The 22,784-nt window shown below is 55.0% G+C and overlaps 2 protein-coding genes across 3 annotated transcripts; both read right to left on the bottom strand.

The window, feature by feature from the left end:
• Positions 1-285: 285 nt before the first annotated feature.
• Positions 286-9,181, bottom strand: ELMO3 (engulfment and cell motility 3). Of its 2 annotated transcripts, XM_086758359.1 has the most exons (20): positions 8,896-9,181; positions 8,780-8,820; positions 8,607-8,679; positions 8,480-8,530; positions 7,842-8,011; positions 6,880-6,979; positions 6,624-6,775; positions 5,830-5,908; positions 5,188-5,238; positions 4,837-4,959; positions 4,527-4,658; positions 4,177-4,281; positions 3,575-3,683; positions 3,209-3,345; positions 2,953-3,116; positions 2,732-2,844; positions 2,403-2,507; positions 2,023-2,105; positions 1,715-1,795; positions 286-1,510 (listed from the first exon to the last, which is right to left on the bottom strand). In XM_086758359.1, exons 1-20 carry the CDS (start codon positions 8,971-8,973, stop codon positions 1,298-1,300), a joined length of 2,160 nt encoding a protein of 719 aa, XP_086614485.1. In that variant the 5' UTR covers positions 8,974-9,181; the 3' UTR covers positions 286-1,297. The 2 variants fall into 2 exon arrangements, with proteins under 2 accessions (XP_086614485.1, XP_086614486.1); XM_086758360.1 differs by lacking the exons at positions 8,480-8,530; positions 8,607-8,679; positions 8,780-8,820; positions 8,896-9,181 and having other exon boundaries at positions 6,880-6,974; positions 7,842-7,903.
• Positions 9,182-10,118: 937 nt separating this feature from the next.
• E2F4 (E2F transcription factor 4) lies at positions 10,119-22,341 on the bottom strand. The gene is made up of 10 exons (XM_086758361.1): positions 22,182-22,341; positions 20,668-20,777; positions 20,015-20,176; positions 19,464-19,507; positions 16,730-16,791; positions 16,077-16,362; positions 14,856-15,047; positions 13,819-13,866; positions 11,873-11,917; positions 10,119-11,537 (listed from the first exon to the last, which is right to left on the bottom strand). Exons 1-10 carry the CDS (start codon positions 22,326-22,328, stop codon positions 11,422-11,424), a joined length of 1,212 nt encoding a protein of 403 aa, XP_086614487.1. The 5' UTR covers positions 22,329-22,341; the 3' UTR covers positions 10,119-11,421.
• Positions 22,342-22,784: the final 443 nt, after the last annotated feature.

The following is a 22,784-nucleotide window of genomic DNA, read 5'->3' as shown; positions in this document are numbered from 1 at the left end:
CCAAGAGGCACTGGCCCACTTGCCAGCGCTGAGCGTGTCCAACTCGTTACCAGGACCACCTGCAGTGTTCCTGAGCCTTCCTAGGCTGGAAAAACCTTCCTCAGAGGTGACTTGACTCTGTGACTGCGCAACAGCAGGAAAAACCTGCCTGCCATCCTCCAGGCTTCACGCCCTGCACTGCAGCTTCCATGGTGCTGCAGCACAGTCCCAGTCCTTGCTTTGTCCCCTTTTTACCCCGCAGTCAGCCTGACCCCGTCCCCAAACCTCTGGAAAGGACACAGCCATGAGTTCTCCACAAGTGTTTATTGTCCCAGTACACAGGAGGCAGAGGCACGGTAGGAGCCCCTGCGGCTGCGGTCACAGGTTACACCTGCTGGAGAAGCTGTAGGCACGAGGCGGTGCGGGGCACCGAGCTGGGAGCCGTGGGGCCGGGGAGGAGGTAGCTCGTCATGGTGCAGTAGTGCAGCAGCATGGCTGAAGTGTGCAAGTGCCCACCCGGGGCAGGCGAAGGCACCAGGATTGGCACGAGTGCCACAGTGCTGGGCAGCATGGGCAGACTGGGGTCTCCTCCTCGCACCAGGCACAGCGGCAGCGAGCCCCTGCCCAGCTGAAATGGTGCTGGGAGAGGGGGTTGTGCCCCAAACATCCCCCCTTCCAGATGCGGGAATGCACAGGGCTCGGCAGAAAAATATTTCAGTGCAGGAGGGGCCTGGCTGGGCAGGCACACCCATTCTCTGGAGATGCCATCTGCTCACCAAACTGAGCAGAAGAGGCTGGTTTATCCTTTTTCTAACCCCTTTCTTGGCCGGAAAGGATCCCCTGTGCTGACGAGGAGGGTCAGGCAGTGCGCATTCGTACCTTTGTAGTGCTGCTCCCCCTCCACCTGTCCCAGGGCTGCCTGTACCTTTATTCCTGCCCACATCCTTGCCCTCTCTGCCCAAAGCCTGGCTGTGGCATGGCGGGGTTAGAACCACCACAGAGGGGTGCAGCTGTCTGGAAGGTATTTTGTCTCGCCTGCCCATGGCAGAGGGGGCATAGCTGCTGCTGGGTGTCCTCCTGCCACCAAACACGAGCCTAATGCTGGGTGGCTCGGCCCCGTGCTCTCGCAGGAGGGCAGGACACAGGCAGGGGAGGGTGGGCAGTTCTCCCCAGGATGGGCAAAGTGCAGGCAGTGCACACCCGAGACCCCAGTGAGCGCCCGGGCTTGTCCCTTTGGGCCGGAGATGAGAGACAGAGCCCGGAGGAAGGGGTTTGATTTTGGGGGACGTAGAGGGGAGGATGGGGCATAGGGAGGAACTCACTGCTCTGCGTGGGTGAAGTCGTAGCAGAAGTTTAAGTTGCTGGGGGGCTTTGGGATGGGAGGGGGGGTGTCAGGGATGCTGATGTTCTCCAGGTCCAGGAGACGCAGCTTGAGCTCCATGGAGAGCAGGACATCGAGGTCTGTCTGCGTTCGCTCGCTCGTCATCTCCTTGCCCAGGAGCACGTTCAGCCCATCCGTCCAGAGGCAGAACTGGGGAAAGGGAGCGTGGGTGTCTCTGACATCAGCCCTGGGCAGCCGGAGAGCCCCCCTCTCCCCTCACTGTGGCTCCCACCCCAGGGAAGCCCAGCAGGGTAGGCTGGGGCAGGGCACACACAGCTCCCTTCCCCGCCTGCTGTCCCCCGGGCAAGGACATCTAGCCACAGCGTGCCTCCCCAGCGGGCCCCTGCAGCTCACCTCATAGCGGGTGGGGGCAATGAAGTTGAGGCAGTACTCCTCCACGTCGTACACGACGGAGAAGGCCAGCTCCAGGACGTCCTGCGGGGATAGCACAGAGGGTAGCCGCTTCTCAGCTGGACTCTTTCCAGCCCTGGCGGGGTTCAGAGCAGGAGCCTCCTCCTCTGCATCCCAGAAGAACCAAGAGGTCTCCAGTCTCAAGCCACATCAAAAACCTGCCACCTTCCATGAAACCACCCAACCTGCCACCGTCCACCCACCACCAAAACCCATCAGCAGCTGCACAATGCAGGGAGGGAGGTGCTGACCTTGTTCTGCTTCCCGGAGCTCTTCTCCTTCGTGTGCGGGCATTCCTTCCCCACCAGCAGCATCTTCATGTCTGCCACAGGAACTGGGACAAGCGGAGGAGCTGTGAGCGCCCACTCTCCTCTCCCCCAGGTCCCCAACGCTCAGAGCCCAGCAGAGCCCAAGCATGGGGGCTTGCAGCCAGCCGCAACTCGGGGGGCTCATGCCGCTCTGCAGCGCCCGAACAGCTCCCAGTCCCACCATACCAGTGTGCACTGGGCCAGGCACACAGCAGCCAGGCAAAGGGGCAATTCCCACCTTAGGGCATCCCCAGCCCATTACAGCTGGGGTGGGCAGAGGGCTCCCCACTCCTTCCCACCCTCTCTTTCTCCCTATCACCTACTTTTCTCCGGCAGGCTCTCGATGGGGGGAGAGTGCACCCCCTCCTCCACGTCCCCATAGTGCAGCACCTTGTGGTTGGGTGACAGGCGGCAGTACCAGAGCTTGTCTGCGGCAGAAGGGCCGTTGGGAAACGCTCAGCCTTCCCCCACCGAGGTCCCCTTCCCGGGGCGGACAGAGCTGCCCCCTCACCAGCACACCCCGCTTGGTCCCACCCTGCGAGTTGGCCCACGCCAGCCGTCCAGGGAGCCACGCACGCCACTGCCCACAGATTAACTGCGACTTCCCCAGGGGCAGGGGACGTGAGGACAACCACAGAGGGCTGCTACTCACCCTGTCTGCGGCGGCTGCTGATCTTGCGGAAGAGGGTGCCCTCGCAGAGATGCAGCAGGCGCTGCTGTCGGATCAGCTGCAGGAGCTCCGGCTTCAGCCTCTCGCGCAGCTCCCTGGGGTGACAGCCAGCAGAAGAGGAGCACGGCCGCTTCAGCAGGTGCTCGTTGACCTCCCCCAGCCCCCCAGCATCCCCCCCACCCCCCTGCCTGCAGCCCACTCACAGCACGGGCACAGCCAGCGTCTCCTCCTGGTGCAGCCGCTCCGTCTGCCGCAGCTTCAGGATCTCGCTGTAGTTCAGCGCGTTCACTCTGGTCTTGAATAACTCCAGGGAGGTGGGCTTGAGGGACAGAGTCCTGGTGATCTGCTCCCGCACCACCTGCAGCACCTGCAGGGCCCAGGATGTCACCCCCCCATCTGGTGACACTTCCCAGAGCCCCTGAATTTGTTCACAGCCCGCGGCCCCAGGTCCCGTCACACCTTGTCAAAATCCTCCTGGGTAGCGCGCATCTCCTTCCAGGTCTTGTTCACCAGCTGGATACAGATGCAGAAGAGCTCTTCAAAGAAATGATCCTGCCCGAAGAACATAGGGTAAAAGGCCTGAGCCGTCTCCGAGCCTGCAGTGAGAAGGACAGATGATGCCAGACTCCCTAATTTTTCCAGAGGATTTCAGTGTCCAGGAGAACCTGGACATTTCCCAGCCCTACCTCCCCTTCCCCTGCTGCTGGCCACACCAGAGCCTGCCGGCCCCACGTACGCAGCCCCCTGTGCTGGCAGCTTGTCCCCGCTCCCGCCGGCCGGCACACAGCAGGGCAGGGAGAAGGACAAGCCGGGGCGCACACATACACGGCTCTCCAACGTGCAGGATCTCGCAGAGGATCAGGGTGAGCTGGATGCTGCTTCGAGCGAAGGGGCATTCATGTTTGTCCTCCCGGCTGCTGTTCTCGAGGACAAACTGGAGGAGAGGGTCATTGCCTCGCGTTACACGGGCCACAGGCTCGGAGGGTGAGCTGTCCCCCCAGGCTGAGCTGTCCCTAACAGAACTAATTCGCTCTCCCCAAAAACCCAGCCCCAGCCTCCTCTTTGCCCTGCCGCAGTGCAGGAGCTATCACGGGCACAGCAGGTCAGCGGGGTTAACGCTCTGCAGCCGCTGGCGGGTTTTGCCCAGATCGCCCCAGTTTGCTCAGATGTGAACACGGCCTGGAAACCAAGCTGTGGGCAAAACACTAAAAATTATGGAGACTCGTCAGTGCTACTGGCCTCAAATGGCTGCTCCTACCCACAGGGAGGACTTGTCTCCATCTGAAACAGGGCAACGATAGGATGATGCCTGTCCAAAATGGACATCCTTGTGTGGGTTTGGCTAAGGACGGGTCACAAGGAAAGGAAAAGAAGGTGGAGATCCACCAGCACCTCTCTGCCAGGGAGTTCTCTGGGAGAGTACATACCCTGCTGTAGGCGTTGGGGGTGTGCCTGGAGAAATACACCATGTTGTCAAGGGCGAGGAGTCCTGGTGGGGCACGGCGGAGGTCCTCCGCTGGGTTGCTGTTGTTCTAGAAGGACACAAAAGGATGCAGTTGAGCAAATGCTGCTTTCTTCTCTGAGCAGCAGAGTCCTCCTGACAGAGCCATGGGGTTTGCCTTTGGAGTCCCGGCAGCTCCACAGCACCTGCTGTTTAGCGATGCTGAGGGACAAGAAGGGAGGTGGTGGCCCACCAGGCTTAGGGGAACCATCAGAAGGTGCCACCGAGGCCAGGCAGCGGAGCTGGCATGGGGCTGGGGATGCTGGGGGGACTCACCATGAAGCCCAGCTTGCGGAACTCCTTGGCACACAGGGATCGCCGGCGCTCGGTGCTGAAGTTGCTGACAGGCCCCTCACTCTCCGACTCAAAGGCGGTTTGGCGCAGAGACTGGAGGAGCTCCCGCTGTTCCTGGAGGGAGAGTGGAGAGGAGGGGATGCTGGTGAGCCCCAGGCAAGCAGGTTCTCACAGGACAAACTGACAGTGAAATCAAATGTGCTGGGTTCACCCAAAGGCGAAGCTTCACCTGCCTCTACTTCCCCAGGTGGAAGAGAGCAGGGCCAGACTCGCAAGGAGAGCGCTCCCAGACCTGTGAGTAGGGATCCATGGAGGTCCTCATGCGGCGCTCGCACAGGTTGAGGCTGACGGACTGCAGCACGTACAGGTAATGGGCCATCTCGTCCCCCAGCGGCTCGGAGCTGTGGATGATGTTCTGCAGGAGACCGTGAGTGAGAAAGTTCCTGTAGGCTGCTGCTCCTGGTTTCTCCAAGTCCAGGGCCCAACAGCCGAAGCCCAGCAGGTCCTGCTGCTCGAAAGGGTGTTAGGAAGTGGGCAGCTCCCTTCGGGGCTGAGTGAGAGCTGGGTGCGCTGAACTGCAGGACAGGAGGAAGGACAGAGGATGAAGCACGGAACAGACCCTTGCAAAACCCCAGCTCCTCACCTTGTGAATAAACTGCCTGATGTTCTTCTCCCTCAGGTAGTCCATCATCTCCTAGGAAGGGAAGGGGGCTGTGAGATGTTCACCAGCTCAGCACACCGCCATTTCAAAAAAAAAAAGAGTCAGTGTTCCCTCTGTAGACCCCTCTCCCCGCTATGCCTGGCTTTGGGCCATGGGCAGGGTGGGGACAGAAGGGAACCAGCAGGAGTGACACTGGTCACCTCAGTGGGGCTCCAACAGATCCTGCCCCACCAGGCTGCCAGGACAGGTTGTGTCAGTCAAGAAGAGGCAGAGCGAGCACACTGACTCGAAACATCTCCAGGCACCTCTCAAGGCCCCGCCATCCCAGAGAACACAAACACCACAGTGGAGGACCCAGCTGCCCAAGACCCCATCACAGCTGTGATGGCCCAGACGTGCCAGGCGCTGGGTCTGGGCCATCACAGTCACTGTGCCACCACCAGCCGTGATACTTCTCCTGTCATTTGAGATCTCACACCCCCCCCTAAAACTCCTCCAACGGGTGTGAGACAGCAGAGGCCTCTCAGCAGAGCGCTCCCGTGACAGGGGCACTGTGGTGCTTGGATCTGCAAAGCCCACCACCCTGCCATCGCCCAGTCCTGCCTCCCGCCGACAGCCTCTTACCCGCCGCTCAGCGTCCGTGGCAGCCAGCAACAGCGCAATGAGCAGGGCCATCGCCTTCAGCTGCAGCTGGGCATTTGTCCTGCAGAAGGAGGATGATGAGGATGAAGAGAGTCGCCAGCTCCGCCCTCCTCAAGGCAGAGTCCTCTCCCTCCCTGTCACTGCTGGACCCCAGTGCGCGGAGGGGGACCCGGAGAGGCCAGAGCCATGAGTGAGCAGCTGCTGACAGCAGGACTGGGGGTGAGACGGTCCCCACAGCTGTGACTGCAGAGCACCCACGGATGGATCAGGTGTTGCTCTGCACACACCTACGGGTGCAGCATTTTGGAGCTGCAGGAAAACCCAAGGTGAGCAGCAGACTCCTGTCTGGCAGGAGCTCTCAGCACAAGCCTCTCCATTTTCTAGAAAGAAAAACCTCCAAACTGAAGAGATGCAGAGGTACGTGGCAGATGCGGGAACAAAGAACCCGCCTTAGCTGAGGGATTTGACAAACTCTGTTCAATACAGCACCACGACCCCGAGCTGCAGGGGTCCTGAATACACTGGGGAAAGGGAAGGAAGAGCCAACGCTAGAAAAAATGCCAGTCAGGTAAAGAGCTAAAATATCTGAACGGAACAGGCCATGAATGAAGGCATCTGACCTGGAAACGGGGACGGGACAGGCTGCCCACCACAGGTTGTTTGGGAAGGGACAATACAACACTGTACCAGGGATAATCAGCAACACCCAGAGAAACCCCCTCCATCGCCTCCTCGCCACCAGCTTCAGGATGGGGCGAAGTGGCCTCTCCACTTACACCTGCAGGTGGGTGAGAAGACGATCCAGCGTCACTTCTTTTTTGACTAGCTCAAAGAGGAGGCGGCTGGTGGGTACCATGTTCTCCAAGATAGACAAGGAGAGCTGCTGGACAGACGCATCCACCGCGTTCATATTGACGTAACTCACTATCTACGAGACACAAAACCACCTGTTAGCGGCAGGCTGAGCCTGAGTGACGAGGGCAACAAGGAATCCCACGGGCACAGGCTGTGGAGCCCACAGAAGGCACTCACCTTCTTGATGAAGGCTGCACTAAGAGTCTCCCAGGAAACAAAATCATGCTCCATCAGCTCCATGAAGGCCTTCAGGGTGTGAGCTAGCATCTCGCCTGTACTGGAGGGACAGATGAGTACAGTGAGGTGGGTCCAGGTGCCCTACAGTCACCACCATAAGATGGGAGTGCAGTTGCATGTTGGTGGGTGCGTTAGAAATAACCAGAGAGGCAGAGAGCAGCGAGCAGGAGAAAGGAGAGACTGCGGGGTAAGAAACCAGACTCTTGCTTAGTCATCCCAGGAAGTTGAGGCAGGGGAAGTTCAGCAGTTGCTGGAAAGCTGCATTACCACGGTACAAGCCCTCACTGCAGACAAGCCCTCAGGAAAGCCAAGTCACCCCAGATTCCTCCTTCTACTTCTAAGAAATGCACACTGCGCTGCCTGGTTTTGGGCTCCACATCCTCTGAGACAGGAGCTCAGAGGAGATGCACCATCACATCCTGAGAGAGTCAGGCAGGCACTAGTTTGGCAGCCAGGGTTTTCTCGAGCTGCCTCTGGACCTCTCACAGATAAAACCTCATGGCAGAGGGATTACTCGGGGTGGCAGGAATGAGCAGCAGCAGAGGCTAGGATCATCACAGGAGGTTTCCTGGCAGGAAAACCCAGGAGGCTGCAGATGACCCAGCCAGTGAAGGGAAGGGAGGTTCAAGTCTGGGCATGTTCACAAGGAGGCAGGACCACAGACCCCTGGGGACCTTCCCCGGGCTGCCAGCCTGCGGGGACACAGCCACGTACCTGCAGGTAAGAAGCCTGCAGAGCCAAGCGCTCTGCTGCCAGCGCTGCCCTTCATGCCGCAGCACAGGGCTCAACAAGCCAGGAACATGAACAGAGTCCACTCCAACGCCCAGCTTAGAGCTCATACAGCATTAGCAAGGGAGAGGAAAAGTCAAGAACTGCAAAGAAAGTCCTCTCCCGATACTCACTCATTCCCTTCTTCCACAATATAGAAGATTTGTTTCAAGCCATTCCTGTTGATGAACTCCTGAGCAAAGGTGACGTCTTGGGACAGGCTCGCAAGCTTCTTCAGCGAGTCAGTCTTCACATCCGAGTTGTTGCTCTGGATCCCGCTGTACAACCGCTCTGCTTCTTGGTCCTACCAGGAAGGAAAGAATCAAGCCAAAGGGGCGCATTGACAGACAGCGAGAAGCTTGGAGAAGGCTGGAAGAGCTTAAGCACAAGTTTTGGAAGAAGGCTCAGGCTAGAGCGGGCCTGGTGAGAAGCTGGGCCAAGAGACAGAGCCACCAGAGCTGAGGAAGGAAGTCAAGCTGGTACGACGCTAAGAACGCTTCATGAGTTGGCCCATGCATCCAAAGCGTCTCAAGATGATTTAGTTTATCTTCAAACTCCCCCAAGCTCTGCCAAGGGAGAATGAAGGTTGAGACAGGTCTCCTCCCCATGTTATTTCTGCTGGGTCTGAGGCACCGAGCGGAGCCATCGTGAGCCAGAAGTCACCAAGTGAGGCAGCGGCAGAGAGCTTGGAGCACCGCCTCGCCCCGTCGCAGGGGGACATCCCACCAGAGCACGTGGCGGAGAAGAAGACAGGGGACACAGAGGGATGTACCGGGGAGGTGGTCAGCCGCAAAATGCTCCCATTCTTAATCTCCCCGCGGTTCTGTAAGGAGAAAGGAACCGGTGAGCCAGTGAGCACCACGCCGGTGGGGCCGGGGAGAGGCCGGGGGACACCTCACCGACTCGGTGATGTAGGTCTGCCGCCCGTCCGCGTACTGCAAGGCGTAGCGCTCGGCGTTGGGCAGGCTCCACCTGCGGTGACGGGCGACCGGTCACAGCACCATAGGGCCAAGTGCTGGTCACGGGTGGGCCGGTGGGCTGTCACCAGCCCGCTTGGGGTTGGGGTACTCACACATCGCAGACGTCCTTGAGCACCAAGGCGAGGGGCTTGGTCTGCAAGCGAGAGGGCGGCCATCAGCCGGGGTCAGGGGTGCGCGGCGGGGGGTTTGGGGGTGTGCCGGGCAGTACCTGCTGGAGCTCGATCAGCTGCGGGATGGCTCCCACCATCTGGATGGCGATCTTCACCACGTCCTTGGGCGGCGGCATGGCTCCCCGGCCGCTCCCCGCCCCGCCGCCCCGCAGTTCCGGGTCGCCGCCGCCTCCCCGCCTCCCCGCCGCTACCGGTCTGGATGGCGGTGCGGGAACCCAGCCCCGAGCGGGCCCGGCCCGGCCCCCTCACCTGAGCTGACGTGGGTTCGGCGGGACCCACCTCCGCCGGGAAAGGGCCCGGCCCCACGGGGACGGCCGGCACCCGCACCTCGCTTTTCGGGTGGACCCCGTCCCTCCGGGCACGGCTGGGGCAAGGGGCGATAAACTTTGGAAAGTTTTCTTTGTTTATTCACATCAGAGAACACTGTACAAATATTACAGGCATTTTTTTTTTCCTTGCAAAAAAAAGTATAAAAATAATCTTTATATATGAATCAAAAGTTCATTTGCGACTGTAAATTTTTCTCTAGGTATCCTTTTCCGAAGGTCGTCTAACTGGTGGCGAACACAAACGCATGGAAGGAGGGCAAGGGCTGGGCAGAACACAGAGAGCTGGAGCTACACCAGAGCCACAGAGCCTCGCTCAGGCGCAGGCAGGACCGGGGGGTTCGGGCAGCTTCCACGCCAAGGAGGGAAGGTTTGGGGACTGGCTGCATGCAGGCTGGAAGTTCACCCCCCGGTGGGGTCCCACGCCATGGCTGTTGCACCGGCGGCAGCTGCCCGCTGCCACGCCACAGAGCGTCCCGTTGTTCTCCTGAATTCTTTCCCAAAAAGGACGCCAGTGCTTCTGGGGGCTACCGTGAGCTGCAGAGAGGAACGGCTTTTCTGGAGGAGCCCCACACAGAACAGGATGGCCTGAAGAGCCACCTCGGGGACACGGGTCCCAGGTGTCTGCTCTTCTCAACTCTGCAGGCTCCAAAAATTGAAGACTTGACATCCCTCACTGCTGGTGCTCCAGCTGGTTGTGCGGTTCACAGGCGGTGAGCAGCTAAGCGGAGAAGTTAAACATCAGCTAGTTACAAGGGTGGCCTGCAAGCTACCTCTCTGCAACGGCCAGCCGTGCTCCCGGCCTGGCCCTCTCTCCGGCAGTTTGCAGAGCAGGAAAGGCAGGACAGCTACCACCGCATTGGCAGGAAGATGTGCAAAACTGAAGACTCTCAAATACAGGATCCGACCAAAAACCAAAGCTGGGGCTTGCAAAATACAACACAAATCCATCAGGGCATTTTACTCCAACTAAAATGCACTAGGGTCCAAGACTGGCATCACCTGATCATCCTAATGAACCCAACAGCAGACCTTCCATCACAAAGCAATGAGGAAAATCTTGCGGAAAAATGATGCAGAGAAAGCATCACACTAGGTAGCGACCTGCCACAGGATCAGGAATTGGGAGCGTGGCTACGGACACTAGAGGAGCAAATTCAAATATACAGAAAGCCTGATCCTGAGCAGATGCCAAGAGAGAAAAAAGGGGGGGGAAAGCACTATTTTGACAACACCTACGTAACTCGCCACGGCAAAGTACTACTGAATTGTTACCGCTTGGTCGCCTTTTAGACGGCTGAAGGCTCAAGTGCAATGGTTGGAGAAGACAGCTATTTGCAGATATGAGCAGGCTCTGATGTACCTGGAGTACCTTACAGGCACCAGCTGGAGCAGCCTTATCCTTTCAAACTTCTCTTCACACAGGCAAAACCAAAAGAAAATTTAAAAACCATACTGGCACCTCTTCTTTAGCCCTGTAGAAACAGCACAGCTGCGGTACGAGGAGCTGGAGCCCCCGGGCTCATGCACCAGCAGCCTGGCAAACGCAGAGCCAGCATTCCCGCTGATGCACAAGCAGGGAAGGACTCAGCTCCTGGGGCCTACGAGGAATGCTCAACTCCCGAGTCCCACTAGGAGGCACAGCTGGCTAAAAAAAGTGCTTTTACTTGTAAAACAAACTAGCTTGGTCTAGAGTCACTGGAAGAAATGGACACCTTGGTGCCTTTTTTTTTTTTTCCTCGTTGTCATTCAGAAATAGAACCACCCCAACCTGAACTGCTCACACTGAAAAATCTAACTACCTCCGGGCTTGTGAACTGACCACGGTATTAGGGCTCCTTGTAGCAGCTGGTACCTAGGAGGTGCAAAGTGCCTCTAGGAGTGCAGGAAAAACCAAGGCATGCGGATCTGAGGAAGCTCGGAGAGGCACATGGGCAAACTCTACAGGTGAACTGGGAACACTCAAAACACAGACCCTTTGAAGTGAGGCCCAGCATCCAGTGGAGAGAGAGATGCGGCGGGGCGAGCTGCACACGCGCCTTGCACGTGCAACAGAGGAAGAAGCTATGGGGAGACTCCTGGCCTGCAAGTCCACATCTCTTGGTTCTGAGTCCATACGAGAGCATCTCTGAATCGCTCTCTCATCGAGCTCTAGCACAAAAGGAATCAAAAAATAGACACTTTCCAAAGAGTTACAAAACGGTCTGCGTTTGCGAGGCTCACGGCCGCACTGAGAAGTCAGAGGTTGAGGATAGGCACGTCAAAGAGGTCACAGACGCCTTCGCTCTCATCCAGGTTATAGATGTAGTCGTGATCTCCAGGTGGCGGGGAGAGGCGGAGCAAGGGAGCAAACACTGGGGAAAGAGAAGCCCAGGGTTGGTTACAAAACTCAGCACTCCCACACCTAGCCAAGAGCTGCCGACAGGTGCCAAGGTGCGGAGCCACGAGGAGGCCACCTCACAGTAGCAGTCTTTGAGGTTGCCTCAAATCAGCCTTGCGATATGGAAGAGACAGGCCCTTCTGGTCCGCACCCCTCTCTCAGGGACTGGCAGAACACAGTCTGTGTCCAGAGCCCAGAAGAGATGAGGGGACGTCTGCAGTCGCAAGGCTGTCAGCTGGGTAAAGTCACACAAGACGGTCCTCCTCCCCTGGAAAGGCCACACCATGAGGGGGAGACTCAAAGACTCACCTTCAGATGACATCAGCTCTTCCAGCACCTCAGAGTTCATACATTCTGGGAAGAGACAGGCATGGTTAAGCAACACAAGTCAATCTTTAAGAAACTAAACATTTGAAAACAACTTTCTGAATACCTCTCTCACTTTACCAAGTTAAGACAGTGAATTCCTAACTCAGTCTGACTGGGTTGATGAGACACTACCCACACTCAAAATAAGCTTTAACAAAAGAAACCCAGATAAGCCCATTTTCAAGACGCTTATCCACAGCAGGCTGTTTCCTAGAGGACAGGAACCTACCTGCCCAATTCAGTGCCATGAGATGAGAGAATTTCAACAGCAAGCAACTAGACAGGAACAATACCAGCTTTAATAAACAGCAATTAGATGCAGAGCCTGCATTCTTAGGTTGTCTGCAGGGCTGGTGATATCACTGGGTGTATATAAGTGTGTGTTGAAATTCAGCACTTTTTTTCAGGATAGGAGTTTAAAACAAGCAGTTATTAAGCACCCATTTAAAAGAGAGAGAAAACCATGCAGAAAAAGTCATTCCAATACAAAACACGCAGGAAGAACTCCAGGCTCTTGCAGCTTAAACTGCACAGCCTTAAAGCAGCGCCAGTGCCAGGGCATTACTGGGATCACACAGGGATGAAAGAGGCTGCATGGAGCATGCTGCCAGGCCCACTTCTATGAGCTCTGCAGTGTTGGTTTTGTTTGTTTTTTTTTACAGTCCTGAGCTTTGCCTCAGCAGCTGGCAACTCTGTTTTGCAGAACACAGCTTTCATTTGCAATTCAGTAGTGGATCACAGTTAAAATCTGACTTTGCCATGCTGCATTGTCCTTCACTCCTGGATCTCTACCTTCATCCTCCAAATTGGCAAGATAAATTACAGACATTACCGCAGACAGCAAACATCTTTTTAATAGTGTCCACATAGTCACACAGAACAGTTAGTGTGGGTTAAGCTAGATCTTCTACACGGGCTGGGGCCTTGCAGCAGTTTATGTTTCACGTTGTGAAGTCAAGTTTACTCTTCAGATGTGCTCGGTCATTACCAAGACCTCATCCACCGTCGACAGGAGTGGGTGCTGAGGAAAGGTGTTCTGCAGGCTGACTGTGGAGCCCGGGGCTCCTCGCACACAGACCGGGTGGTTGTGCACGTGCATTTGGGACCGTGGGGTTTTTAAACAAAGATAGCACTTTCACAAAGCACCTGCTAGAGCACAGAACTAGGGACTGTTGCTGTACATATCCTCTCACCACCACAAAAGTGCTTGTGCGTACTCAGCTCTGCCTAGCTGTGGGGCTAGAAAGTATTACGCCAGCACTGAAGGGAAGTAAAGGTGCAGATAAAAAGAGTTTCCCAGTTCAGGCTTATGTTGGACCAAATTCCTTCACCTCTCCTGCCCTTAGCCCAATGTCCCTCCCACCGTTAGGCAGTGACACCCAGACATTCCTTGGGCAGAGGCAGAACTCCTAACGCAAGTAATGGCATCCCTTCCCCTACTGCTCCAAAATTATTAGCACCACCAAAACGGCTGAAGGATATTTCAACAAGAGAAGATTGTCTCTCTAGATTAGTTGCTTGGATTAACCTCGGGCACACTACAGCTGAAATAAGACTAAGAGTGATTTTTCTTGTGTGCAGACAACTTGGAGAAGGAGCGTGGGAAGCCAGAGCACAGATTAGCGTTGGCATGAGGAAGGCAAAGCCCTCATCTTTGTAGGGCAAAATAACAGAGGTTGCTGGCAACATGAAGACAGAAAAACACAGAAACCAGTAATTTTAAAAGTGCCTAACTACAAGTAGAGAGCCAGCAGCCACCAATGACCACAAGCACCTTACAAAACCACATCCCCAGAATAATCCAAAAGGGAGTGAATAAAACAAATTGTCCCGCTTCTGTGGGTAGATGGGCACAGAACAAAGCCACGGTCAGGGAGTGAACATACCTCTTGTTGGATCAAACATCTCTGACAGCTCTTTGGGAAGTTCCAGTACTGCAAATACAACAAATCATTTGCATTGTTACATGAAGAGTCCAAAATGCTTTACAGCACACTCACCTACTGTCCTACTGTACTCGTTATGCACCCAAATCATCCTGTGCCATCCAGAAATCTGTTCCCATACCCCATGTGACACATTTCTGCTGAAATGAGCAGCAATACAGAAAGCTATACGCACACCAAAGGCCTAATTCCCCAATCAAGACTACTCCAAGATGAAGACAGACAGTTCACAGTTCTCTTGGACACCCTAGCAGCAGAATTATGAAAAAAGCACTGTGTGAGCTACATTTGAGCAAGTTCTAACCATACCCCTCTAACCTAGAGTGTTTCTGCAGTGAACGAGGGCTTCAAAACATTAAAGCAGTGTCTTACTTGGAGGATGCTTTTCTCTCCTTGGGCCAGCCTGCCATTTCCTGGCATAAAGCTGAAATGTTCCTTGTTTAAAGCCCATTTCACCTCAGCAAGCACATCAAGGAGCTCCCCAGATATACACCAAGAGATTGTGAAAACCACAAGATCACTAAAGATAGATTAAGTATTTCTGAGCAAAGGAGGTAAACAGAGACTAGAGCTCTCCTAATAAAGGAAAACTCCTTACAAGTTACAAAGGTGCTCTCAATGATGGCTGGAAATCCTACAGCTTCATGCAGTCTCAAAAACTGGATCTAGCACTACAGAAGGGACTGAAAGGAAATCATCCTACGTATAACAGCACAGATGTGTGTCATGCAAGTGTCCCTCGCAGATTTTCTAGTTCTGAGGTCACAGGAAGCATCAAGACACTAGACATGGCACAGTCACCTTCTCACCAGGTTCCCCGGCACCATCACAGGGAAATGCCCACTCATCCCTCGCAGAGGCTGGCCGACAGCAAAGGCAGAATGGAGTTCAGCTCCTTCCTCCAGGGCCAGCAGCCTCTCCCTCGCTCCGAACAGCACATTCTTGGAGCGACACATGAAACAAGGGTGCATACTCACTTCCTGTGGGATCGGGCTTGATCGGCTCAAAGGAGGTAGAGGGGCTGGGTAGGACGGAGCTGCTGTCCAGCGAGGCAGAGGACTGCAGAGGCTGGGTATCCAACCCGGCCGGCTGGCCAGCCGATGCGGACGCATTGCTGAGAGGGTCAAAGTCACCACTGCTCTTGGACTCTGCCGCTGAGACACCACATTCTGGAAAGAGTCACGGACACACCAGGAACGTCATCTCCCAACAGCCCCAAAGCTGCAGCACAGACTGAACCCTCACTGGCAATGCTGACCAAGCACAAGCAGCTACACAGGAAGAAGGCTTCTTGCTTTCACCCAGCAAAAACTCTGCTGGAGAGCAGTTTTGGTGTTACCAGGCTGCACATAAGCCAAGACCACACTCTCATAGCGACTAACACAAGCCAGGTAGCAAGCTACAGCAGGAGAAGTGTGGCCAGCACACTGAGGGAATGTTACTGTCCTCCTGCTTGGGGCTGAGGCTGCGTTTGGAATATTGTGTCCAGCTTTGGCCATCCTCCAATTCAAGAAAGATGTGGAGAAGATCCAGCTGAGGACTACCAAGATGGCCAGGGGTCTAGGGCTCGTGGCCTACAAGGAAGTGTGGAGAGAGCCGGGCTTGTTCAGTCTGGCAAAGAGAAGCCTGAGGGCAATCTAACAGCAGCTTGCAGCTACCTGAAAGGCAGTTACAGAAATTAAGAACCCAGTGGTGCCAAACAATGTAACATGCAGAACAGGCACAAGATGAAGCTCAGAGGCTCATCAGAAAAAAGGAATTCACTGAGGGGGTGCTGCAGCCCTGGAAGAGGTCACCAAGGAAGCTGGGGATCTCCACCACTGGAGGCTTTCAAAATTTGGCTGGACAAAACCACAACTGACCTAATCTAGTATTTTTTACAGTGTTTTTTCAAACTGGAAGTTGAACTTGAGACTCGAAAAGAGCCTTTTACAAAGTTCTGCTTATCAATGAATCTGTGTGATTAGTCTCTCCCCCACCACTGCTCCTACAGGCTGGCACTACCACCTCACGCCAAGTGTCTTATTTCCATTACTAAACCCCGTCCCAAGGCTCACTGCAGCAAAGGCAGAGGTGCCTCCTTTGCCAGGAGCTGCCAAAGCTGCACGACCAGCAGTGCCAGCCCCAGCCAGGCCAAGGAACGTACTCTCCTTTGCTGGCCACCATCCTGTTTCTGCCTCCTGGAGCCTCCCTCTCACCTGTGCTTGCGGCGTTCTGTGCGGGAGGGCTGTGGTCCTGAGTGCTGGTGGGTGTCGGTGTAGAGGGCTGGGTGCTGCTGGGAACGGACGCCTCCTGGAAGTGGGCGAGCGGCGGTATCTGTGGTTTTGAGGGTGCAACTGCCTGGCACTGAATGAGGTCTTCAGGGGGAGGGACAGGTAGTACGACAGGAGGAGAGCTCCAAGCATCTTTGTTTACTAAGAGAACATCAATGGGACCACTTGTGCTCTTCAGATGGATCTGGTATTTCTTCTGCCCATTTAGGCCCTGAGAAAAGTCAAAAGCAAAACACAAAATACAGTAAATGCCCTTTTCAAACCAGGAATTTCCCAAAGGCAAGACGTGCTGTCCAGACAGTTCAGCGTGGTTCCACACACAATTCCCTTGACTCCCAGGACTATGCTCTCCCCTGGTGCTCCTGCAATTACTCACATGCTTCCATCCAACAGCGATCCCTGGCAATCATTTAATATCCGGAGCCTTCCTTGGGTTGCCAGTTCCTCCAACTCCATCAAACCCCTGACTGCCACCTCCCAGCCTGGTCAATCCAGCAACAACCTCCAGCCCAACACACACACACGCGCATGCGCACACACACGCACTCCTGGATGCTGGCCAGGCATTTGTCACTCACCTCTGGGATGGGAACCTCCAAACGCGTGCCTGATGGGGCTCGAATCGCAAGGAGGGTGTCTCCTGTGAAAACACACCGGTCAGCACCCAGTGGGCACAAACTGTTCTGATGATGATTGAGCTCTGACAAAGAGCCCTTCCTCAAAGCCCCCCATCTCCTGCACTTCCTTCCACGGAGGATTGCCATTCACACCCACCTGAGCTGCTAAATGTACGGTACAGCTCGCAGTGTGCCAGCTGCCCAGGGCACAAAAAACCTGTGAAGTTTCTCCCAAAACAATCCTAAAGTTTTTTAGCAGCATCCTTAACAGGCCTAATCTTTCTTTCCTTCGGAAGGGCTGGCTTAAATTCACTCTTAAGAACATCTGAATCCTAAGGGAAGGATCCTTCATTCTGTTGTCACAAAGCTTTTTAGATGTGAATTATAAACAACTCAAAGAGCTGCACTGCCAGTGGAGAGCTGCCCTCAAACTAGGCTCAGAAATGTCATGCTGGAGTACCAATACTCAAAATCAACACTCCCCAGTCTCTCCTGGGAAAAGAGCTGCTGGGTGTTAGTTGTACGTGCAGGGTTGGGAGCCAGGCTGACAGCATCTTTCCTTTTCAAGTTCTGCAGCTCCTTAAGACCTGCGCCCCCAATAACACAACAGCCACAGGCGAACAGCTTCCAGTCCGTATCTGGGTTTATATTCAACGAGAGAAACACAAACAGAGAAATACCAGTGCTGTGAACATCAGACGTATTCAGGCCGAACAGTTGGCAGCTTTCACTTTGAGTGTTTAAGCTTTGGTGTGGTTAGTATTCACACTTCACGGGTATTCTGTATTAAGCTGCACTGGAGAATTAACACAGAAGATCCCCAGAGCAATGACAGAGTGTGGACAGCAGAAGAGCACGCAGGCAAAGGTCAGATCAGCAAAAGGTACAGGGATTAAAAGTACCAAAGGATTTGTCAGTAAGATGGGATTTGCCTAACAAATCCGCACTTAAAAATATTGTTAAGAGACATTAAAAACACCTAAGCTCAAGAATACAAGCTCCACCATGAAAATCTGTTAGCCTTCGATCTCCCTTGATAGCTACGTCCCAAATATTTTTACAAGCCAGCATACAGTATGTTTCCACTTCCTTTTTGATTCTGGAACTGCAAAATGCATCACAGCAACAGATGGGAAAATTATGTTTCCTGGTCACCAAAAGCTAACATACTCTCACTTTTCTTTTTCATTAATCCAAATAATGAATCCGTATTTGTCAAGAGTCCAAGCATGGAAATCTTCAAGCCCTAATTCACTTGAGAAAGCAAGTTCAATAGCAGTCAATCAGAAAAACCAGGAGCTCAAATTCAGCCTGCACCACAGTTCAAGACAACAAGAGGGCCAACAAAGAACCTCTGCAGGGCTCAGATGCTCAGGAGAGGAGAAAAAAGTCATGTAAGCCATATTCATACAGGAAAACTGAAGAGACAATGGAAAAACATGGATCAAGCATCTGTTCTAGAAGGAATTCAGATCTGCTCTCCGTAAGATCTCATCTCGGCACATTTTGCTGAGGTCTGGCTTCAGATGCAAACCAGTTTACAAAAAGCAGGTGCAATAAAATGCAAAACACTCAATCAACCAAGCAATGAGCTGTCTGCTCATCCCCTGTAAACTCTTCCAGACTGCTATAAGTTATGTGGCCCCAAGCACTGTCAAACTGAAAACGCAATCCCTGCCCCCAAAAAGTGCTAGCTTAAATCAGAAGAAAGAGTAAAGCAAAGTGGTGGTGATGCATAAGTCACAAGCAGGAACTTGAGCAGTATAAAGTCTGGTGAACAAGGAAAGCACACAAAGGCAAAGATGGAAAACATAAGAGCTGATGAAGTGTAGGGCGAGAAGAGTGCTTGGAAGAGACGAGGAGAGTCAGAGAAGGGTGAGGTTACGCAGGCTGGGGGTGGTCAGGATAAGAAGCTTCAATCTCTGCTGCAAGCAAGCAGATGCAGGTTGCACGGGGTCAGGAGAGGCCAGGTGTCCGCTGAAGCAGAAAGGAGCTTCCACTCCACACTGCTACGGCTGAGAACAGTTTATGTACTGCAGGCTGCCATAGTGCATGCTGGCCACCGGGGATTTTTTTTTTTTTTTTTTTGGTCCTACTGCTATCATTTAAATTGGCAATAGAAAGAAACAGAGATTCTTGTGGGTTTTCTTCACTTTTGCCCCACGGAGACAGAACATATGGCTTTTTATACAGGCTCCTCGCAGCTGCAGGAAGGCAGTACACAAGGGTGTGAGGTCACAGCAAGCAGCGTATTCCCTCCACAACCTCCTCCTTGTATTCTCATTGGTAGAGGGCATGACGCAGCTGAGGGACCACTTTTTATACTATTTTCCTGCTTACACCCAGATTTCTACCATGCAATAAAATTTGCTTGCTATTATTAGAACCTACCCAAGCCCTCAAAATCCAGAGTTTCTAACATAACACACATACACCCACATAGTGAGACCCAGCAAAAATGCTTCCTTTAAAAACAAGTAAAGGAAACCACCTGTCCCCTGTGACAGTGACAAGAAAGCTACAACTCAGTGGTACACAAACCCAGGAAGGTGTCAGAGCTCAAACTACGTTTAATTTGATGCTGTTGAGCAGCCTGTGGTCCGCTGCCTCCTCTTTCCTGGAGAAAGGAGCGCAGCTGGGACAGACTGATAGGACTGCAGCGTTACATCTTTACGATGGAGCGCCGTTTCCTCACCTGTGAAGCACTTGCAGATATCTTCATGTGTCACATACGCTAATGTTTCCAAGGTTAAGGAGAAAGGCTGCAGTGTTCTGTGAAGACAGAGAACTCAAAGGGTACCTGGCATTTCCTTCCTGAGCACAAGGAATGTCATTCCCAGAAGTTTCTCCATGCCACACTCTGAAGTGGTCTGCAAGCTGCAGCAGAGCTGACAGCCTAAGACAGGCAAGCCACAAGAGCAGCTCTGCGCTCGAGAAAGCAGCACCTGTGGCTCTTAAGAGAACCACTTTTCTCATCATGGTAAACATTACAGTGGTTTTTTACTTTAAAAAGCCAGATGAGAAGCCATGCACCACAGAGAAAGCTGGTTCCCAGGCGGGACAGTTACCCTAATTTCAAAGCCAGGCACTGCCTCTTGATCCTTTCAGTGCAGAACCTCCAGCAGCCACAGGTCACCAGCACCGCTCTGCCCTGAGCAGCGCAGCACCAACCCAGCCCTCAGGTCTCTGCTGTCCAGCCCAGCAAGCGAACAGGGAGGCAGAGTAACCAGTTCACACAAAGGATATCGACTGTTCTGCACGTCTTCTGTGACGTTTTTGATGCTCTGCTGAACCCACATCTTCTGCTGCTCCAGCTCCTGTTCCCGCTGCTCCAGGTCCTCTATGTCTGCCTTCAGCTCGATAAGTTTGTGAGCTATTTCACGTGTGTTGCAGCCAGGACCCACCCCTCTGGACAAAGTGAAAAGGAGTGACATGCATCAGGCTCTGGAGGGACCCAGACCAGCCCCAACCTCTCAGAGAGGTTACCACCTCCCTTCCTGCCACCCCTGTCATACATCAAGGCCAGATCGCCCCAAAAGCCTCATCTCTACCCGCTCTAGATCCCCACCTTCCAGCACAGCGACATTTGGTACATCTCCCTACATTCTGCAGACTGGCAGGGCTCTCCCCCATCTCCAGTGCCACACCAGGCATCCCTTCCAGCCCAAGGAGCTGCAAATGCTTGGTTTGTACCGAAATAACAGCTCTGCTGTAAGAGACACTCCATACACACTTCATGTTTCCTCATTACTTCCATCAGCACAGCCCAGCTAGGGGAAGCACAAGCACGCACAGACCACTGACGAACCCTGCCCTGAGCAGGGCATTTTAACCTCCGTGTCACTTAGACCTGGACTAGAAAGGACTTGTTAAGGACTTAAACTTTCTCTGTCACTCACTTCCACTGGATACTGTTCTTGGATTTCTTCTCTATCAACCCGATGCCTTCCAGGACATTCGTGATATCGTAGATCCGTCGCTTCTGTCGTACAGCCAAGGTATCTGCAGCCTGCAAAAAGGTTAGACACTTAACTCCAAACTCTCAGTCATGTTTCACCCCTTCCTGCCTGTCAGATTAATTCCTGGCCAAGCACTCTGCTCGCCATCTCATACCTCTCTTGTCCCAGCGCCTCAAATTACAAAGCCGTGTTCTCAGTGTCATTACGACCATGAGAAGGAGCCACTGCCCCTTCGCTCCTTTTCTTACCCAGCAACCTCCTCACTAAGCACAAACCAAATTCCAGCCATCTCGTTCGCAGTGGGTCCAAAACTCAACATTCCTCAGCAGTGAAGCGATGCTGGAAGACACTAGCCCAGCCGCCTGAAAACTCAGCTCCCCTTCAGGGTGAAAGAGATGGGGACGGGAAGAGGAACGCAGAGAGCTGTCTGTGTGACTGACAACAGCGTAGCGAGGCTGACATTCAAAAGGTGTTTTCTAAATCTGATCTGATGCTGCTTGATAGAGAATCAACACCTTTTCAAGAGGCAGGTTCCTCTGTTTGAGAGACACGATGCCAGGAGCAGAGTAAGCACGGCTGTAAGGGAGGAGCTCCTGAGCAGCACCGGTAGTTCCCTGACTCGCTCACAGGACTCTCCTCCCCTCAGGTGCTGGGACATGCTGGACTGCACCGATACGCCCGTTTCCACCATGGCATGGCAACCTAGCACCAGCAAGAGGTTAACAGGGACTGCAGCGGCGTGCCAGCGCAGCTGGGACCAGCGACATCAGTGGCAATGCACACAGAGCAGGGCAGCACAGGAATGACACTCCCTCTCACCAACCAGTAATGAACTGGGACTTTGGAGACCCTTCACGCAGAACCGTTCAAACCACACTAACCAAAACAAAACCACTTAAGGAACACTTTAAGCAGGAAAACACCGCCCAAATCCAAGGAGATGGCAATTTGGCAGCAGAGGGAGAGGACAGAAGCCTCCAGCCAGTTGACTCCTCCGGCCCTTGCACCTTCAGGGCCTCCTGGCCGCTGTCACCCAGGTAAGCGGCGCTGGGAGCAGCCACAGCCGACAGATGGGCTGGGCCCGAGGACCGGTCACGCCACGGAGACGGAGTTACTTCCTCCGGGAGAAGACCCTGGAAGCGCACAGCGAGGCCGGCGAGGCACGTTTCGCAGGGGCTTCTCCACGGCCTGTGGCAGCGATGAAGCCCACCCCGCTCTGCTCCCCGCTGCGGCCCCTCGGTTCGGCGGCTCCACTGGGCTGGATCAGCACGGTGCCGAGACCACGCATCACCCTGGTGCGGGGCAAGAAGAGAAGCTGGTGCCGAGCTCCCCCACCCCGGCATCCCCGGGGTACCCCGCTTTCCCTAGCGCACCGGGCACCGCCGCGCCCCGACCCCCCCAAACCCTGCTGCAGCCCCCGCCGGAGCCCCGCTCCCCCGCACAGCCCCCCGCACCAGCTTGAGGTCGAGCACTCCGTCCTTGGCCTCCTGCAGCAGCGACACGAACTTGGTGGTCAGCAGCCCCAGGCTCTTCTCGTGCCGGCTGGGCGCCCCCGCAGCCCCGCTCCCACCCCCGGGGGGCTGCGGCCCGCACTCCGCCATCTGTCCCCGCCGCCGCCGCCGCCGGCTCCGGTCCCGGCCCCGCTTCCGCTTCCGAACCGCGGGGCACGACGGGAGCTTCCGGGGCGAGGAGGGGGCGGTGGAGCCTAACGGCCGCTCGCTGGGGGGACCCGGCGGGGTTTGGGGGTACCTGAGGGGTCCCCTGCCGGCTCCCCCCTCCCCCTCCTCGGGCGGGGCCCCAGAGTGAAACCCGGGGTGCCCGCCGGCCCCCGCCCCGCCCCGCGGTACCAAAGCTGAACTTGCATGCCGTGCCCGCCCGTTGCACCCCCGAGCCGTGGCACCCCCGGGGGGCCGGGAGCGGGCTCGGTGCCGCCCGTTACGCTTTGTCCGCTCACAAACACCCCATGCCGGGGGCGAATCCTGCGAGCCGTGCCCCGGGAAGGCGGTTTGGGGCAGGGGACGGGGGGGGGGGGGGGGGGGCGCAGGTCCCCAGCGGGG

The sequence above is a fragment of the Chlamydotis macqueenii genome, chromosome 13 (assembly GCF_036417535.1).
Source record: "Chlamydotis macqueenii isolate bChlMac1 chromosome 13, bChlMac1.mat, whole genome shotgun sequence".
NCBI lineage: Eukaryota > Metazoa > Chordata > Aves > Otidiformes > Otididae > Chlamydotis > Chlamydotis macqueenii.
Note: the sequence above shows the minus strand (reverse complement) of the source record. Positions and strands in the feature narration are given on the sequence as shown.

Excerpts from the sequence above, each read along its gene's own strand:
- ELMO3 (XM_086758359.1), bottom strand. The coding sequence starts at position 8,973 with ATGCCGCCGCCCAAGGACGTGGTGAAGATCGCCATCCAGATGGTGGGA. Across the intron at positions 3,346-3,574 it reads CCTGCACGTTGGAGAGCCGT|GCTCGGAGACGGCTCAGGCC; the intron begins GTATGTGTGCGC and ends TTCTCACTGCAG. Across the intron at positions 2,845-2,952 it reads ACGCTGGCTGTGCCCGTGCT|GGAGCTGCGCGAGAGGCTGA; the intron begins GTGAGTGGGCTG and ends CTGTCACCCCAG.
- E2F4 (XM_086758361.1), bottom strand. The coding sequence starts at position 22,328 with ATGGCGGAGTGCGGGCCGCAGCCCCCCGGGGGTGGGAGCGGGGCTGCG. Across the intron at positions 16,792-19,463 it reads TATCTGCAAGTGCTTCACAG|GAGACACCCTCCTTGCGATT; the intron begins GTGAGGAAACGG and ends GTGTTTTCACAG. Across the intron at positions 13,867-14,855 it reads CAAGCCCGATCCCACAGGAA|TACTGGAACTTCCCAAAGAG; the intron begins GTGAGTATGCAC and ends TTGTATTTGCAG.